This window comes from Heloderma suspectum, chromosome 7 (assembly GCF_057233095.1).
Source record: "Heloderma suspectum isolate Gila_16-S chromosome 7, 16-S_ref, whole genome shotgun sequence".
Lineage (NCBI taxonomy): Eukaryota > Metazoa > Chordata > Lepidosauria > Squamata > Helodermatidae > Heloderma > Heloderma suspectum.
In genome coordinates, this window is record NC_139464.1 from 1,955,878 (window position 1) to 1,974,579 (window position 18,702).

The following is an 18,702-nucleotide window of genomic DNA, read 5'->3' on the forward strand; positions in this document are numbered from 1 at the left end:
CTGCGGGCGGCGACGGCGGAGCTGCGGCGCGGGCGCGGGCTGGGGAGGCTGCCTCCGACGGCGCCGCAGCCTGGGGTCGCGGGGCGCCCCGCGCGGCGGCCGGGCAGGGGCGGGGCGCGGCCTCGGGGCCCCTCGGCCCCTCCTCTCGCCCGCCCTCGGGCGCTTCGCGGAGGGCGCCCCGCGGCCGCGGCTCGTCCGCAGCGTTTCTCCGTTGGAGAGCCCGTGCAGGGCGCCGTTCCGGGGAAGGGCGCCGGCGGGGGCCTAGGACGGGGGCGGCCCGCTGCGTGTGAGGGGCCACCGGGCAGACTGCCCCGATCCCGCAGCCCGTGTGCAGATGCATGGGCGGCCCCGCTGGGACTTCTGGTCCTCGTGCCTCAGAAAGGGTATGGGGAGGGGGCTGGGAACGGCCCACCAAATGACCCCTTCAGAGTGCTAGGAGCGGGGGGGGGGAGTTCCACTCCTTTTTATTTTATTTATTTCATTTCTGTGTCACCCAATAGCCGAAGCTCTCTGGGCGATTCACAAAATTTTAAACCAAAACACATAATAAAACATTAAAACCACAATATAACAATGCAACCAGCATAAAATCTAGCAGGAATGCAGAGATCTAAAACACACTTTTAAAACACCAAAGCTGACTAGGAAGCTAAAATGCCTGAGAGAATTAAAGGGTCTTCACCTGGCGCCAGAAGGAATACAGTGTGGGTGCCAGGCGAACCTCCCTAGGGAGCTCGTTCCACAGCCAGCATGCAAGAAGCACGTGTCTCTGGGCTGGCAGCAGACAGAAAGGGAGCCTGCCTTGCCCCAGCCTTGCGCACACCCTCTGCCCCCGTTACCTCCCAGGCTGGAGGGGGAGACCTGGCTCAGGGGTGCTTCGGGGGGGGGGGGGCGGAGCCGCCTGGCCCTTTCCAGGGGCAACCAGCGTTCTGTAGCTCCTGCCTTTTTTGCTTAGACCACACAAGCTCAAGAATCCAGCTTCTCTTGGAGCAGAATTTATTTCATTTTTTATAAGCACAAATTTTCTGCTTCTGCCGAATTTGTCTCCCACCAGTCATGGGGCAGGCATAAAGCTCCGCAGGCCACCGAATTCCTTCCCAACCCTTTTCCTCTTTTGGTTTTGTTTCCTGAGACCTCTGTCAGGCCCTTGCTACACTGCTGTCCAAGCCCAAGTGGAGCAAAGTCTTGCTTGTTCACATCCTTAAGGGCCAGAAACTTGCTGGGTATTGTTCTTGCTTAAAGGAAGTTAAGATACTCAGGGTGTATAAAGCTGTGCCCAACTGGCTGTTTCTGCCCTTGAGCCTATAAATGCTGCCTTGTGTAATGAGCAGCTGGGATGCCATCTGCATTCCTCCCTTCTGTCATTCCCCCTTAGCAGATAGACTTACTAAGAGAGTGCTGCGAGGAGGCTGAAGGGTGCCCCCCCCCCATTCTGAGCTTTGCTTAAAGGCTGCAGCCAAAATGTGCTTTGAGGCTGGTTGGCGAGAGGGTGGAGGGTTTCTCTGGGTCAGACGATGGAGGCAGCCAGAATGTCCTCAACCTCCTCTGAAGGGGGGGGGGGGCAGGCTGATGGAGCCTTGCCCTGGAGCACAGAGCTTGCAAACCTCTGCACGGAAGTGCTGATACTGCATTTGAGGTGGGGGGAGCATTGTGGCTGTTCTCCATGCATAGATTCAGGAGGACACCTCCTCCCAAAAGTGGGGCCTTGGTAGCAAGTCCCTTAATCTGGGAGGTGCTGGGGAGAGTTCCGGTCTTGTTGCTTGAAGTATGTTGTGCAAGTGCTGGGTTCCCTGCCCAGGATCCTTTGGCTGAAGGAAAGATGGGGGCGGGGGCAGCCAAATGGACGGTGTGACCTTTCTGTTCTCTCCTCCTCAGGAGCCAACTCAGTCCCAGGAGCCAGATCCCTGCCTTGAGCAAGCTGCCGAGTCGGGGCCACCTCTGCGGCCACAGCCATGCCCTGGGTGGCGAAGCTGTACCTGCTGGGCCTGCTGCTCTCGCTCCTCTCGGCTCTCTTTGGGCTGCTGGGCTTCCTGGGTGACCTGGTGCCCCTGCAGGGGCTGGCGCCTGGCCTCCCTGGCCAGTGGATGGGATCCGAGGGCAGCGGCCTCGTGGCAGACGTCCCACTAAGGACCCACAAGGCCATTGGCACGTACTCGTGAGCCGTTTGCCGCGGCCGGGCTGGTGGCGCAGGCCATGTCTGGAGGGGCGGGGCTAATGTGGCTGGGGCCAAGGGTGTCTGTTCCCCCATGGGGCCGGGGGCTACTCATAGGACCCTGCTGAGCACTGTGAGGGAGAAGCCGCCCTTTGCTCCTTGCAGCCTGAACAGATGCTGGCCCTGCTGGATTAGGCTGTCTGGAAGACTTACTGGCCAGAGCTGGAGAGCCCTGAAGCCTTGGGTCTGGGGGCCCTCTTGAAGCGAGCAAAGGCTCCGAAAGAACATACCACGGCCTTCTGTCACAGGACTTGGACACTGAGGGCTAGTGACACATGGGAAAGGGTGGGCATTGACTGTGGGCTGGCTGTTGTGCCAGGCCATACGGAAACGTGTGTGGCACAGTCTGGGCCAGGTCTGGTCTTCTGGCCAGCCAGCACCTGCCAAGAGGGACAGGCAGGCATGCCAGGGAGGCCACGGAGCCCTTGTCCCTGGCGTTTGCCTACATTACAGCAGGGGAGCCCAGCAACGGACCCACATGGTTTCTAAAGCAACACTCTGGGTAGCCTCAATTTATAGACAGTTGTGTCCCACCTTCTTGCCCCTGATGGGAACAATGGAAATTGGGATTTCTCTGCATCTCCTCTGAGACTTCCCTCCCCTGCCTGAGAGTGGGAATCTGCCACTCTCATTTTGTGTGCAAAACCTGGGCTTGCTTTCCCCAGACCACCAGTGAGTAGCAGGGGGGAGCTAAGGTGGGCCCCAGTTACAGTGAGGACATGGCTTCCCTGCAGGCAAGACTGCGCAAGGCAGATGGCAACAGGGCCCCTGGGGCTTCTCCAGGCTGGAGGGCAGAGGAGGAAATGCAGCCGTCCAGCAGCACTCAGTGCTGCCAGGCCGGGCCCGGCTGCTTTGAACAAGCTGTGCCGTACCACTGCTTGGCGTAGAGGGGCCCAGATGAAGGGCCCTTTGCCTGCAAAGAGTGAGGCAGCCCCTCATGGCTCTTGGAGGCTGCGCCAGGCGTTGCGACAAGCAGCTAACCCTTTAATGGCAAACGTTCAGCCAGGGAAGTGCAGGACTCGGGGTGGGGGAGCCTTCAGTGAATCCTGCCTTGCTGGGTTGAGCCTTCTCCTAGGTCCGCCTGTTTTGCTGCTGGGGGGGGGGGGGCATGGACTCCTGGCCTCTCTGTATTTTATCTGAAATGCATCGTTGCCTCTCCCGATCCTACGGAAGAAGGGGGATGTTAGAGGCCATGAGCTGGCACCTACTGGAGGGTATTGTTTATCATGTATTTTTAAATAAATGCGGACTTGTTTTTAAGCATCCTCACATGAGCTTTTGTTTGTGGAGGAGGAATGTTTTTGGATGACAAAGTCGGGCTTGAGTCAGCCTCCCCCACCTGGGTGCCCCTTGAAGCAAAGACGAGGGCTGGTTGCAGATGTGCCTCAGAAGGAATGCCACCTCCCCCCCCCCCCACACACACACCCCTTGCACACTTGTGTACCTTTGTTCTAGAAAACCAGTCAGGCACGAAGAACTCTGTGTAAGCGCCAAAGCTTGCGTCTCACAGCAGAAGGGTGAGGCTCTCGTGCCCCCTGTGCTGCCCTGCGTCTCCAGGGCACCGGCCCCGCCTTCTGGTCAGTGTGACATCACAGCCCCAGCTAGGTAGCCCCTCCCCTTCAGAGTGTCCCTGCGATGCCTGGGGCATCTGCGCTGCCTGCTCAGCTCTGCCCCCTGCTGGCTGACCAGCTGAGCCTGGCAGGGCCACAGCTGGCAGCTTGGCGGCGGCGTCCCAAAAGGCATGCGTGCCCCGTTGAGTCCTGCTTGCAGACGCCCCCATGGCTAAAGGGGCCCTGGCTGGCAGCCGAGATGCTGGCAAGGTGCTGGGCTTGGAAGGGGGGGTCCTCTGCCAGCTACTCCACTCCCCGGATTACAACCTTTTCCCTGACTCGGCCGTGTTCGAGAGCAACTTTATCCAGGTGTGTCGTAGGTCTCCTGCGGGAGGAGCAGGGGCCGAGCAGCTCCGGCCTGTTGCTGCTTCCAGAAGCAGGAGAGGGGGAGCCTGGGAGGAGGAAGTCTTGGCTGGGCCAGACCCTCCTGGCGTTAGATGGCAAACAGCAGGGCTAGCAGCTTGGGTTAGCCTCCGCCATCCAAAGGGTTATTGGAGGGCCAAGTCAGATTTTATTTATGGGATTTATGGCCTGTTTTTCCATAAAAGCATTTTTCCATGCCTCGAGACCTCAGGCATGGTTCTTCTCCACCCCCTTGCTTTCCTCAACAACAATCCTTATGGGGTGAGTTAGGCTTAGGGAGAGTGACTGTCCCAGGGTTGCCCAAGGAGCAGCATGGCTGAGCAGGAGTTGGCCCCCCTTGGATGTGCCCCTTTGCACTGTCGTGGCAGGGAGGATCTGCATTTTTCAAGGAGTCAAGCATTTGCTCCCTACTGGGCAAGGGGGCCATCCTCACTTCCTGTGTTCAGTGACTCCGCCTTCAGCGGGCAGGGCCATGGCACGCCCCGGACACTCTGGGGGGGCGGGGCGGCGCAAGCTGGCTTCTGCACCAGCGCAGCTCCTGTCCGGGAGGGAGGTCTGCGCTCTCAGTTACCCCTCCTTGTCTTGGGAAGTTCCATCCTGCCCTTTGCAGTTGATGTATCCCAAGGACAGCAAGGGAATTACTTGCGAGGAGCCACCCAGCTGGGGGCTCATGGGCAAGAAGAGGGGCTGGTGCAGGACCCAGGCTCCAGTGCTTCCTCGGGAGCAGCACGGAAGGGCCAAGGGCTCCTGCTTGACAGCCACTGTATCGAAGACAGCCCCCCTCCCCCCGCCACCTTGGTCCTTGCCAGGGTGGCAGCATCAATCAGCTGCTGGCAGAGGGCGAGGGTGCCCTGTGGCTGCGCTGCGCACGCTGTGGCGGGACGCGGCTCAGCCCTTTGTAACAGGCCTGGGGTGCGGGCCCTTTCTCCACAGGTCACCAAGAAGGGGAAGTGGGTGGACATCACCAACACGCCCACCATCGTGACCATGGGAGTGACCTCCTCCGACCCCTGCCTCCCACTCCCCAACGTCCTGCTGATGGCCAGGCAGCGGGCGCCCCTTCTGAGGGGCAGCGGCGAGGTGTGGAGGCGGCCGGCTGTAGACCTGACCAGGTGAAGTGCGGCTGGAGGTGCCCGGCGGCTGAGTGTGCTGCGTGTGCCCGCTCTCAAGGGGACGTGCGGCCCTCTGTAGCAGGCCCTGTGGGGCAGGTGGCCCTCCATCGGAAAGCGGCTCCCACCTTCAGCATGAAGGGAGCACTCCGCCGCACTGCCGTCTTCCCCAGCCTGGTGCCCCCGAGATGCTTCGGACCTCGGTGCCCTTCAGCTGCAGCCAGCCTGGCCACTAGTCTGGAATGCTGGGAGGGGCCTCCGAGACCCCCCCGAGGGCGCGAGCCTGGGAAGGCGGCGCTGCTGAAAGGCTGGGCTGGGCCCTCCTGAGCCTGGGCTGTTCCCACTGACTTATGCTGGAGAGTGGATCTCACCCAGCCTGACTGGTGGTGGCTTTTTTCTCACAATACGCCAACGATACGGCCTCAGCTGACTTGCCCCCGCTTTCTGTGCCTGCCACGGAGTCGCTCCCTCCCAAGCTCCAGGCCCCCTTCAAGCTTCTGCCTCTGCTCCAGGTCCAACTGCCTGGAGACCCAGCACGCTGCAAGTTCCGTCCCCCTCATTGGCTGAGACAGCTGTCAGTCCAGAATATCCTTCACGGGAGGGGGAGCAATGTGTATTATGTTGCTTACTTCCAGATGTGGTCGGCCAGCCCCTTCGGGGCCCTCCTGCTCCTTTCGAGTGGGGCCCTGGACCCCTGCCCCAAGGGCCCACCCTGATGGCGCCTCTGCTCTCCTAGCCCCTGCTGCTCCTTGTCCTGCCCTCGGGGTCCTTCTCCCCATCCAACTGGTTTGTCCAAGGGTCCCATGTTGGGCTGGGGCTGCATTGCCACGCTCACGCTCTGCACAAAGCCTACAGTCACTCCGTCATATGTAAATACTTTGTTGTTGTTGTTCAGTCGTTCAGTCGTGTCCGACTCTTCGTGACCCCATGGACCATAGCACGCCAGGCCTTCCTGTCCTGCGCTCTCCCGGAGCGTGCTCAAGTCCATATTCATTGCATCAGTGATGCTATCTAGCCATCTCATCCTCTGTCGTCCCCTTCTCCTTTTGCCTTCTGTCTTTCCCAGCATCAGGGTCTTTCCCAGGGAGTTTTCTCTTCGCATTAGGTGGCCAAAATATTGGAGCTTCAGCTTCAGTATCTGTCCTTCCAATGAGCAGTCAGGGTTGATTTCCTTTAGGATGGACTTTGACCTCCTTGCAGTCCAGGGGACTCGTAAGAGTCTTCTCCAGCACCACAGTTCGAAAGCATCAATTCTTCAGCGCTCAGCCTTCCTTACAGTCCAGCTCTCACAGCCATACATTACTACTGGGAAAACCATAGCTTTGATTATACAAACTCTTGTCGGCAAGGTGATGTCTCTGCTTCTTAGTATGCTGTCGAGGTTGGCCATAGCTTCCCTCCCAAGGAGCAAGCGTCTTTTAATTTCATGGCTACAGTCACCATCTGCAGTGATCTTGGAGCCCAAGAAAATAAAATCTGTCACTCCTTCCATTTCTTCCCCTTCCATATGCCAGGAAGTGATGGGGCCAGATGCCATGATCTTCGTTTTTTTAATGTTGAGTTTCAAACCAGCTTTTGCACTCTCCACTTTCACCCTCAAAAACAGGCTCTTGAGATCCTCTTCGCTTTCTGCCATTAGGGTGGTATCGTCTGCGTATCTGAGGTTGTTGATAATTCTCCTGGCAATGTTAATTCCAACCTGTGATTCATCCAACCCGGCGTTTCTCATGATGTACTCAGAGAATCATAGAATAGTAGGGTTGGAAGGGGCCTACACGGCCATCGAGTCCAACCCCCTGCTCAATGCAGGAATCCAAGTCAGAGCATCCCTGACAAATGGCTGTCCAGCCTCGTCTTGAAGGCCTCCAGTGTGGGAGAGCCCACCACCTCCCCAGGTAATTGGTACTCTGCATATAAGTTAAATAAGCAGGGTGACAATATGCAGCCTTGTCGTACTCCTTTCCCAATTTGGAACCAATGGGTTGTTCCATGTCCGGTTCTTACTGTTGCTTCTTGTCCCTCATACAGGTTTCTCAGGAGACAGGTAAGGTGGTCTGGTACCCCCATCTCTTTCAGAATTTGCCACAGTTTGTTGTGATCCACACAATCAAAGGCTTTAGCATAGTCAATGAAGCAGAAATAGACGTTTTTCTGGAATTCTCTTGCTTGCTTCATGATACAGCGAATGTTGGCGATTTGATCTCTAGTTCCTCTGCCTCTTCGGAACCCAGCTTGTTGTTCTGGTAGTTCTCGGTTCACATACTGCTGAAGCCTAGCTTGTAGGATTTTGAGGATCACCTTGCTGACATGTGAAATGAGCGCAATTGTACGGTAGTTTGAACACTCTTTGGTATTGTCCTCCTTTGGAACTGGAATATAAACTGACCTTTTCCAGTCTTGTGGCCACTGTTGAGTGTTCCACATTTGTTGGCATATTGAGTGCAGCACTTTAACAGCATCATCTTTTAGGATCTTAAATAGCTCAGCTGGAATACTGTCATCTCCACTAGCTTTGTTGTTAGTAATGCTTCCTAAGGCCCACTTGACTTCTCTCTCTAGGATGTCCGGCTCAAGTTCAGTGACCGCACTATCATGGCTGTCAGGGACATTAAGATCTTTCCTGTATAGTTCTTCTGTGTATTCTTGCCACCTCTTCTTAATCTCATCTGCTTCTGTTAGGTCCCTGCCTTCTTTGTCCTTTATCATGCCCGTCTGTGCAAAAACGTTCCCTTGATATTTCCGATTTTCTTGAAGAGATCTCTAGTCTTTCCCATTCTGTTGTTTTCCTCGATTTCTTTGCATTGTTCATTTAAGAAGGCCTTCTTGTCTGTCCTGGCTGTTCTCTGGAACTCTGCATTCAGTTGGATATATCTTCCCCTTTCTCCCTTGCTTTTCGCTGCCCTTCTTTCCTCAGCTACTTGTGAAGCCTCATCAGACAGCCACTTTGCTTTCTTGCATTTCTTTTTCTTTGGGATGGATTGAGTTGCTGCCTCCTGAACAATGTGACGGACCTCCGTCCATAGTTCCTCAGGCACTCTGTCTATCAGGTCTAACCCCTTAAATCTATTCCTCACCTCCACTGTATATTCATAAGGGATATGATTCAGGTCATACCTGAACGGTTTAGTGGTTTTCCCTACGTTCTTCAATTTAAGCTGAAATTTTGCAACAAGCAGCTCATGACCTGAGCCACAGTCAGCTCCAGGTCTTGTTCTTACTGACTGTATAGAGCTTCCCCATCTTTGGCTGCAAAGTACATAATCTGATTTCGATATTAACCATCTGGTGATGTCCATGTGTAGAGTTGCCTCTTGTGCTGTTGGAAAAGAGTGCTTGCACGATCAGCGTGTTCTCTTGGCAAAACTCAATTAGCCTTTGTCCTGCTTCATTTTGTACACCCAGGCCATGCTTGCCTGTTATCCCGGTTATTTCTTGACTTCCTACTTTAGCATTCCAATCCCCTATGATGAAAAGGACATCTTTTTTTGGTGTTAGTTCTAGAAGGTGTTGTAGGTCTTCATAGAACCGATCAACCTCAGCTTCTTTGGCCTCAGTGGTTGGGGCATAGACTTGAATTACTGTGATGTTGAATGGTTTGCCTTGGACTCGTGCTGAGATCATTCTATCGTTTTTTGAGATTGTACCCCAGTACTGCTTTTCCCACCCTTTTGTTGACTATGAGTGCTACTCCATTTCTTCTCAGGGATTCTTGCCCACAGTAGTAGATATGATGGTCACCTGAATCAAATTTGCCCATGCTTGTCCATTTTAGTTCGCTGATTCCCAAGATGTCGATGTACAATCTTGCCATCTCATGTTTGACCACCTCCAGCTTTCCTTGATTCATTGATCTTACATTCCAGGTTCCTAAACGATATTGTTCTTTACAGCATTGGACTTTCTTTTCACCACCAGATCATCCACAGCTGAGTGTCCTTTCGGCTTTGGCCCAGCCGCTTCACTCTTTCTGGCGCTACTTGGAAATTCCCTCTGCTCTTCCCCAGTAGTATATTGGACACCTTCCGACCTGAGGGGCTCATCTTCCGGCGTCATCTCTTTTAGCCTTGTGATACGTTCCATGGGGTTTTCTTGGCAAGAATACTGGAGTGGGTTGCCATTTCCTTCTCCAGTGGACCACATTTTGTCAGAACTCTCCGCCATGACCTGTTCGTCTTGGGTGGCCCTGCACGGCATAGCTTATGGCTTCACTGAGTTACGCAAGCCCCTTCGCCACAGCAAGGCAGTGATCCATGAAGGGGATGTAAACGCTACCTGACATTATTCCATGAGGCAGATGCAGATGGCGTTTGAGCTAAGAGGATTGTCTTCATAGAATCCTAGAAGGGGCCTATGAGACTGTCGAGTCCAACCCCCAGCTCAGTGCAGGAATCTGAGGAATCCCTGGCAGGTGGCTGCCCAGCCTCGTCTTGAAGGCCTCCAGTGTGGGAGAGCTGCTGCCTCCCTAGGTCACTGTCGTATTGTCGTATTGCTCTAACAGTCAGGAGGTTTTTCCTGATGTTGGCAAGTCCGCCTGTAACTTTGTACAGTCCCCTCTAAGGGCCTCTTGTGGCCCTCCAGATGATTTGGCCTACAACTCGCATTGGCCCTAGCCAGCATAGCCAATGGTGGGGAGTGATGGGAGATGTAGGCCAAAACATCTTGCCCACCCCAATCTAGACTTTCGGAGTACAGCTAGAAAGGTAATGTGGCCATGCTGTGGGCACCTAGCTCAGCCTTCCCCACCCTGGTGCCCTCCAGATGTGTTGGACAGCATCATCCAGCAATGGCCATGCTGGCTGGGGATGATGAGATTCATAGTTGACACATCTGGAAGGCACCAGCCTGGGGAAGGCTGGCTGTGGTGGAGTGGCACGCCTGCCATGGCACCGAGAGCAGCTGTGCCCACCCAGCAAGAGCATCAGGTGTGCCAGGGCCCTGCTCCATGAGGAGCAGTTTCAGCTCCCATCACTCAGAGTCGCTGGCTGCCCTGTGAGCCTGGTTCCCAGCCACCAAGGAGGCTCCCCCCTGCCAGGCCTTGGGCTGTCTCCACGGGAGCCTCTGGTCCAGTGCCCAGATTCTGACCATCCTCATCGCTTTACCCCAGGCTGCTCCCCCTCCGATACGTCCGGCTGTCTGTCCACGATCCTGTCCAGCGTATCTTGCGCATTCAGACAGTGACCAGGAAAGTGTATTACCTGCAGCTGCACCCGGACCACCCCTACGCGGTCTTTGCGCTGTGGAGCCGCCTGGCAGACATTCTGCAGAGGGGGCTCTCCATCACCACCAAGGACCCCGCCATCCGCATCCGGCACAGCTTGGTCCCGAGCGGTAGCAGCCCCTCGAGCAGCAGCTCCTCTGCAGAGGTAAGGGGCAGGGGCTGGGCTGGGCCGGGCCAGCCCTCCAGGGCAAGGCAGGGGGCCTCAGCTCTGCTGCTCGCAGCACAAGCATCTCGGTGGCCGTTGGCACATGGGCTCTCTGCAAGCAGGTGTGCAAAGCCACAGTCACGCTTGCTCAGTCTGTCTTGCAACCCCAGGGGCAGGGGCGCTGATTTGGTGTCCTCTAGCATTTGAGCTCCCTTTGTTTAAGCTCCTTACACGTCTGGTGGCCCCATTTTTATTGAGAGCCAGACGTGGAGTAGGACAACGTGAGCATGTGTACCACTTCTGCAGGACTGGCAAATGTCTTCTAGGCCCTGGGGATCTCGCCCCTCCCCCGTCTGCATGCTCTGGAGACCAGAGGCCCAACTCCTGCCCTCCCATCTGTTCTGGGGCCTGGAAATCCTGCCTGGAGCAGGAGTGGCTCCCTCCTGTGGTACTTTGGATGGGTCTCTATGGCCCTGGGGACATCCCCCCCCCCCCGCTGCTGCCTGCTGGCTCTCCTGGCCTGTGCACCAGAAATGCTGGCAGGACCTGCAAACGCAGGGGTCCCCCAGATGGAGGGCCCCTGGGCAGCGCTGCCAGGCGAAAGACACTGTGCAGCTATCCCGTCTCTCCCTCTTTTGAGGGGTCTTTTTGATAAGAACAAGAAGCCCTGGGAAAACATGGGGGAGGTGCAGCCGAAGCTGGCCTTGTCTGGGCCCCTGCACGGTTCTGTCCACGAGGCAGAGCAGCTGCACCAGAAGAGCCTTGTCCGGACGCACCCGAACTCCAGCCCAGAGGTCGAGTGGAGGGTGCCATGTCCGGCTCTGTGGGGGGTGCAGGGGAAGCCCCTCTTTGGACGCCCCCATGTAGAGAAAGCTCCCATCCCATCAGGCTCCAGCAGAGGGGGAAAGGGGGGGCAGCAGGGCCGGCCCTCTCATGAGGCAGGGTGACTCTCCCGCCTCAGGAAGGGTGGCGGATCCTGCGCATCCGCCCCTGCGAGTTGCGATGCCTCTCAAAGCAAGGCGTCGCACAGGCGGGCACTCCAGAGGGCAAGTGCTGCCACAGGACAGCGGCCGTCGTGGCTCTGCAGAGCAGCAGCTGCCACCCACCCGATGCCTCGCTCTGAGTAAGGCAGAGGCGGGCAGCTCTCCGCAGAGCCTGCCCGGCCAAATGCCTTGTCTCGGGGGCCCTTTTCCAGAGCAAGGCATTGGCAGAGAGGCAGCCCTGGAGATCGTCTGTGTTGCCGTGGCACAGGCAGTCTCCAGGGCCTCCCCGCAATGCCTTGCTCTGGAAAAGTACCCCTCAGAGCGAGGTATTGAGGGGAAGGCAGTGGCGTGTAGCTGTAGCTCTCAGCTCATGTCCCCCCTCCCACAGCAGTGGTGCACAGTGATGCATAGCGGCTCATACTCCCCCCACACTCCCCTCATGGCAGCAGCACTCAGCAACAGTGTGTCTTGTTGCCTCAAGTGGCGGGAGACGTTGTGCCAGCCCTGGGAAGCAGGGCTCTTCCTTTGCTCTGCTGAGGTACCAGCTGCCTTTGGCTGTCCCTCAACTGTCACCTAGTAGCAGCCATTCCATCATGCTGCAGTAGAGGGAGAGATGGGAAGCCGAGCCATTCCATTGTCTCTGCTAAGACACTAGCTCCTTTTGGCTCCTCTCTCTGAATGGTTTCCATTCCAGCTTTAGGAACTGGTGCCTGTGGTTGCTTTTCCTTTCTCCTTCTCTATCCCTTTTTCCTTTTGTGTCATGTCTTTTACGTTGTCGGTCTCAGGGCAGGGGCTTCTATGTTTTTATTGATCTATAGGAGAGAGGGGTAAAAAAGTTTTCAATAAATAATAAAAATAGAGAATGAGCACAGTGGTGAGAGGGTTAAGCTAGGATCTTTCACCCTGATGCAATAGCTTTTTTAATTGTAGGGGGCTGGGGGGGCACTTGGGGGAGCATTCAAAAGTTTATTCCCCCCTCACCTGCAGCCTGCAATGCTCCTGCCTCTTTCTCCTGCACATGTATAGCATCAGCTCCTTTCTGTTCTAAAGGACATGGGCAGTAGCTTCTTGCTCAGAATTTGCTTGCTTGGCTGTAGTGAATCCTGGAAGACCCTGAGAAATGAGTTTGCAATGCATACGCACCATCAAGCATGATCCATATTTTAGCCTCTGTTTTTCCCTCATGGAAATGGGCTTGCAGCCCAGGTGGGACCCTCAAGTCCCAGGGAAGCATATCCATTTTCCCACTGCTCCTATGCTTGGGTCCTGGTCTCAGGGCAGCCTGTGAACACGTCCTTCCGCATGCTTTTGCTCCCTGCAAACATCTTTACAAAACACATCTCTGTGTTGGCTTTGTGTCCAATGGTACTGGGCCATCTTGAGCCAGTAACAGTCTTTCAGCCTAACCCACCTCACAGGGTTGTTGTGCAGATATAATGAGATAACCCTCACTCGTATGCCGCTATGAGTTCCTTGGACAAAGGGCAGGGTACAAAAGTGACATATCAAAACATTACAGGGTCCCAAGTATTAGACAAATCCATAGAAGAGCAGCATTGGTAGCAGCAGAGAGATTTAGCAGCATCAATGCACCAGCAAAGAACCCTCCAAATCATGATCCAGGCAAAATAATTGGTGTCTAACTGCATACCTTAAAGCAAGCAAGGAGGTAGCTTGGCTGCAGCAAATCCTGCAGCCAAGGATACCTAGTTGACTGCCTTCCCTTATATACATACACACACACACACACACACACACACACACTCTCTCTCTCTCTCTCTCTCTCTCTCTCTCTCTCTCCCCCCCCCCCACCCTCTCCCACCCACCCAGGCAACGTCTAAGATCATCAGAGGAAGCCTTACTGGTCATTCCAAAATGAAAGGAATGTTGCCATGAAGAACCCCAGTGATGGGCCTTCTCTGTAGTGGCACCCACCCTGTGGAACACTCTCTCCTGTGCAGTTTGGGAGGCCGCAAATGTGGCACATTTCAAGCGCCTCCTAAAAACACACCTTTTCACCCAGGCTTTCCCTGGGTTGTAACTGCTGTTGGGTTTTACTTTGGTTTAACATGCTACTTTTAAAGTCTTACATTATGTTTTATTGTGCTGTATTTTATGGTTTTATTGTTGTGAGCTGCCCAGGGAGCCTCAGCTGTAGGCAGCATATAAATTAAACAAACAAACAAAGTGAGGATAATACTGTCCATCCCCTGAGATGGCCTCACAGCCTCCCTCTCCCTCTGGGGAAGCTGTGCCATAAGAGCTGCGCACGCCCACGTTGTCTTGCTGCGCCTGGGGGCTGCTCTTGGTGGCAGCGTCGTGGGTATGATTTGACATGGGGGAAGAGGTGGCACCTAACGTCACGGCAACATCTCTGGCTCTCGCGTGTGACAGCAGTACCCCGACGCAGTGCCACAGAGCCAGAGTGTGATGAAGAGGGTCGGGAAGAAGATGTCGGGCGTCCTCTCCCAGATCTCAGGAACACACTTGAGGAGAAGCGAGAGGCGGAGGAGGTGAGTCACTCGTTTGCGTGGGTGCTCCCAAACACGGTGCCGGCACCAGGTCAAAGCCTGCATATTTGCCCAGGTATTTAAAATGTGGTGGTGCTCTGAGCAATACCTGCTCTGCCTCTTACGCCTCTGATCTGCTGCTGCTCTTTTCTATGGTCATGTTGTTTGATTTACCACCCTGGTATTGTGAGGTGAAGGGTGGGTTAAAATTGCTTGCAATAAATAACGCTCTATTTTATGCTGCACTTCGTAGTTTTAATTTTTGTGAACTGCCCAGAGAACTTCAGCTATTGGGTAGTATAGAGGTGAAATAAATAAGTATTTTAGTATTTATTTAACGAACAATAATGTTGGCGCCATCGGACTTCACAAACCGCTGTGGCCACCAGAGCTTATCAGGAGAGCCCCTGCTGCAGGGGGGAGTCAAGAACATAAGAACAGCCCTGATGCTGGACCAGGCCAAAGGTCCCTCCAGGCAGCCTTCTTTTCCACAGTGGACCACCAGCTGTCCATGGGAGACCCACAAACAGGACAGGAGGGCAGCTGCACCCGGAAACTGGTGTACACAGGCATCTTGCCCCCTAGTCGCTAGGGGGGCCACAGCAGCAGCCTCCTGGCCATATCTCCGGAGCCCCCGGGCCGCTCCCTTCTGTTGGGGGACAGAGCTGTGTGTGCCTTAGGGCCTCTCCTGTGCCCTGTAAGCCCGCCTGCTGGCTTTGGGCACCCCAGCTCTGGAGTAAACTTCCAGTGACAGTCCAGTGCACTTCCGGGTGTGGAATGGCAGACAGGGGCCGCCTCGCCCTTTGTGTCAGCAAAACGCCTTGGGCCAGCCTGGCACCTTGGCTAGCATCACGCCTGGAGAGGTCTTCTGTGTCCGTGACTCGGGGTAGCTCCTGCTGCCAGTCAGAGTTGACATGTCTGGGCTGAATGGGCAGAAAACACAGGAGTTGCATCCCAGCCCAAGAGCAGCGAAACGTCTTAGGCCAGCCCTGGCAGTGAGACAGATGTGTGTGTGGGGGGGTCTTCCCCCTTGCTGCTGAGGAAAAATCCAGAAACAATTAGTTTAAACTGCAGAGAGGTAGATATAAGTAAGCTTTAGTGTTAGTAAGCATTTACTAAAGGGAAGAGCAGATCAGAGAGGCCTGGAGAAGGCTGACTGCAGAGACTGTATGTGATCTCCTTCCTGCTTTCCCAGGAAAAGAATCTGTCCCAGATGTTGAAGTGCCCTTTCTCAGTTCTGGGGGCTGGATTAGATGACCTCATGGTGCACCCTCAAAACCTATATCTCTACAATGAACTGTGCGGAAGGTCTAGGGAAGCCACATGAAGCTAAAGAGCCCAGGTGCAGTCTGGATACAGCTTCAGTTTGTATTGGGAACTTAGTTTTCAGAAGCGCTCGTGGCTTGTAAGGGTCCTATCAGCTCCGTTCATCTGTAGACAATGCTTGGCCTTGTAGATGCAAAGCAAGGCAGTTCTTCATTCACTGGTTTGTTGTTACTGTACAGCATAACCTGAGATTTTAAACACCAGCCACAGATCTAATCAAATTGCAGTGGCAATCCTGTGCGTGCTTACTTGAGAGTAAGTCTCTTCTGAAGTCAGCAAGCTTTCTTCCAAGTAAAATTGGATAGACAGGATCCGGCTGCCTATTTTTGAGGAGCTTTCTTCATTACTATGTTAACTATAGAGAACGGCTGAACATCATGGCTGGGTCTCGCCTGCAAACCTATACCCCCTGCCACGTCCCTTGAAAGTTTGCTTTGAACAGATGCCAAAAGAAAGGTTTAGGCTGTGCACCTTCAAACACTGGCATATTGTACCATGCGCATCAGTTCCTGAGAAACAGACATTTTTATTAATCTTGTGAGCTTTGTTGCAATAGGTCCTTTCAGTTTCCTGGTTTTAAGTGGTTGATAATACCTTTGCACTGCTTTGTCTCTTCTTTCCTGCCAGAGTGTCATTTCAGGGAGATGTCCTGGATGAAGTGTCTGCCATATCCAACGACATTAGAGGTAAGAAGCTCCCCCCAGCCCACAGTTCCATTATCTGACACACCTCAGACCTATCATGGGATGGAACTACACTCTTGTAAGTCCCAGACGTGCAAGAAGGAACCTAGGAGAGGGTCAGTTGCTCAGTCTATGAGCTGTAGCAGAGGCGTTGTGTGCCAAAGGTGCCAGGTTCAGCCCCCGCTTCTCTGGTCGAAAGGACTGCAGGGATAGCAGGGCCGAGAAAGACCCTGGCAAGCTGCTGTCCGTCAAGGGAGAAGGTGCTGGGCTCGGAAGATGGCATGCTGGGCTGACTCAAGATGGCATGCCGTCTGCACACTGCGCCTCCACTCTTAGGTGGAGCCAAGCCTCAGCCTCTTAAAGTTTCCTGATAAAGCCTTGAAAATGAGGCGCATTGATATTGGGAGTCAAGACTCTTGTGAGGTTAGTCAAACAGAACAGCAGCAGTTATTTGAGCTAGAGCCAAATAATCATCTGGGTTGTGGGGCGGAGGAGTTCTTCCCTGGGCTCCAGAAGCTCCCGTTCTCAGCACACCCTCCGAAGCACAGAGAGCTGCCACCCAAAGGCAGGGCAGATGACTAACTTGTTAATTAATGCAGATTAATTAGGATCACCTGGTTCCTGGCTGACAATCACTAACAAAACAGTTGTCTTGTACGGTTGTGCATTCACCACAGACGGGGCACGCATCGGAGACAACAGCCCTGCTTTGGAGATATTTGGGCTGCTTTGGAATCCAAGACGACTTGGGTCCAAACCAGTCTGAGGCGAAGCGGGCTGGTCCCAAGGCTTTGGAACCACTTTGGCACCTCAGAAGAGTGTTTTTACTTTTTTGGCCAGTTTCATACATTTTTGTACCATAAACAGAAAACATCAACAGAGAGGAGGGAGTGAAGGAGAGGAAGGGTAGTTTGTGACTGATAGTGCTAGCCTCCAATCAGGGAATGACTCTTTTTTGTTTCCTTCCAATCAAAGTGCTTTGAGGGGCAATGTAGGAGTCACCCATCAGAGGCTGTTTCAGTTTTCTTTTCCCCTTCTCCCTTGCCACACAGAGAGAGAGAGAGAGAGAGAACCAAGCACTGCATAGTGTACACTTCCATATGTATTTCAATCAGGTGTTCCCCACTCCATCAAGGATGGAACAGGCGCATGACAAAATTAGTGCTGCCCCAAGGCAGTTTCTGGGAGGGGGTTGAGAAGCAGAGACAGAGGAGGTCGCTAGATCCATTCTTGTCTTCCCCCCCCACAAACAAATACTGTTTTCTATTCATACCTCCCCACCCTCTGCACCCATTTCTCTAAAATTTGGCAGGCTTCAACTGCTCAGGAGAGGCTCATTCACCTGTGGAGTACATCCACTTCTGCCGAGAATTAAAACATTACAGGCATTTGTTGATTTTCCCAGTGTATTCAATGGGGAACTCAACTGGGGCTTTGGAAAACATACCGAGCTGACCCTCCACCTTGGGTCCAAAGCAACGCACAAAGTCAGTCCGAGGCAAAGTTATTTCTTGCACAGTGCTATAAAAAGGTCTCGCGCAATCAGGCCAAGGTACATCTGGCCCAATATTCTGTTTCCTACAGCAACCAGATGCCTGCAAGACATTCACAGGCAGGTTCTGAAGGCTGAGCTGCCCCCCCCCCCCGTATGCATCCAGTGCACAGTGGTAGACGTCCTTTTGAACATGGAGGTTCCATTTAGCTATGGCCACTGACAGCCATGACTGGACTCCCCTCTTCCCTTGTTAACCCACAGGGAACACTTTCTTAGTCCCCCTCCCCCAGTGGCGGATACGAGTGCCATGGGGCGGCTCATACCTCTCGCGTGCCTCACACGTGCGCCTAGCTGCATCTTGCAGTTGTTGGTGCGGCCCCAGTCCTGCCTGCCTTCGCTCACTTTCCCCCCTGTGCTCTGCCTCACAGTACTATTCTACGACATGCCTCCGCCCATGGTGTGCGCACGGTGCAAACGGCGGCTGCCCAGGACCCCCCTGAGAGGCGGTGGCGAAGCCAGGCCCACTGCGTCGGACTTGGACCTCCTGCCCTGGATGGAAGGGAGAAGCCACGGCCTCTGGCAGCAAGAGACGCCTTCCTGGCTGCAGCCACTTTGCCGCCTCAGCAGCCTGGCTGCCGCTGGCTGGAAGTAGAGCTGGGTGGCCAAGGGGAAAGTGCCCCGACCATGGCTGCAGGCCGGCCCATGTCCGTGGGGAAGAGGCATGGCTGGCAGAGATGAGAGTGAGCGATCTAAAGCTATTAAATCTATCTGGCTGGGCATGAGCCAAGTTGTGGCTGACACTCCTGGGGGGTGGGATGGGGGTGAAGCTTTGGGTTTTCAGGGGACAACCCATGGTGCCACTTCTGGTCCCTGAGAGGTGCCACCCTTGCTGCGTGGATCCCTGGCACTACCCTGGTGGAAGTGAAGGCAAGGAGAGGGGGCCCTTCCGGATTCCTAATGCTGGGGTGGTGGAGGAGGCATGCCCTGCCCACCCTCCCCATAATGATACCCTGTGGGGTGAGGGACAGGGGAGCGAGGAATGGCACCT

At 54.7% G+C, this 18,702-nt stretch overlaps 1 protein-coding gene and 1 long non-coding RNA gene across 2 annotated transcripts; one reads left to right on the plus strand and one right to left on the minus strand.

Annotated features, from left to right (window-relative positions):
• Positions 1 to 4,422: 4,422 nt before the first annotated feature.
• On the plus strand, positions 4,423 to 18,435 carry LOC146339206 (uncharacterized). Its single transcript, XM_084808792.1, has 5 exons — positions 4,423 to 5,297; positions 10,399 to 10,657; positions 14,035 to 14,153; positions 16,104 to 16,162; positions 18,083 to 18,435. Exons 1-5 carry the CDS (start codon positions 4,498 to 4,500, stop codon positions 18,304 to 18,306), a joined length of 1,461 nt encoding a protein of 486 aa, XP_084664918.1. The 5' UTR covers positions 4,423 to 4,497; the 3' UTR covers positions 18,307 to 18,435.
• On the minus strand, positions 14,388 to 18,073 carry LOC146339207 (uncharacterized). Its single transcript, XR_014784187.1, has 3 exons — positions 17,978 to 18,073; positions 16,071 to 16,138; positions 14,388 to 15,183 (listed from the first exon to the last, which is right to left on the minus strand). It is a non-coding gene; the product is annotated as an uncharacterized LOC146339207 (long non-coding RNA).
• Positions 18,436 to 18,702: the final 267 nt, after the last annotated feature.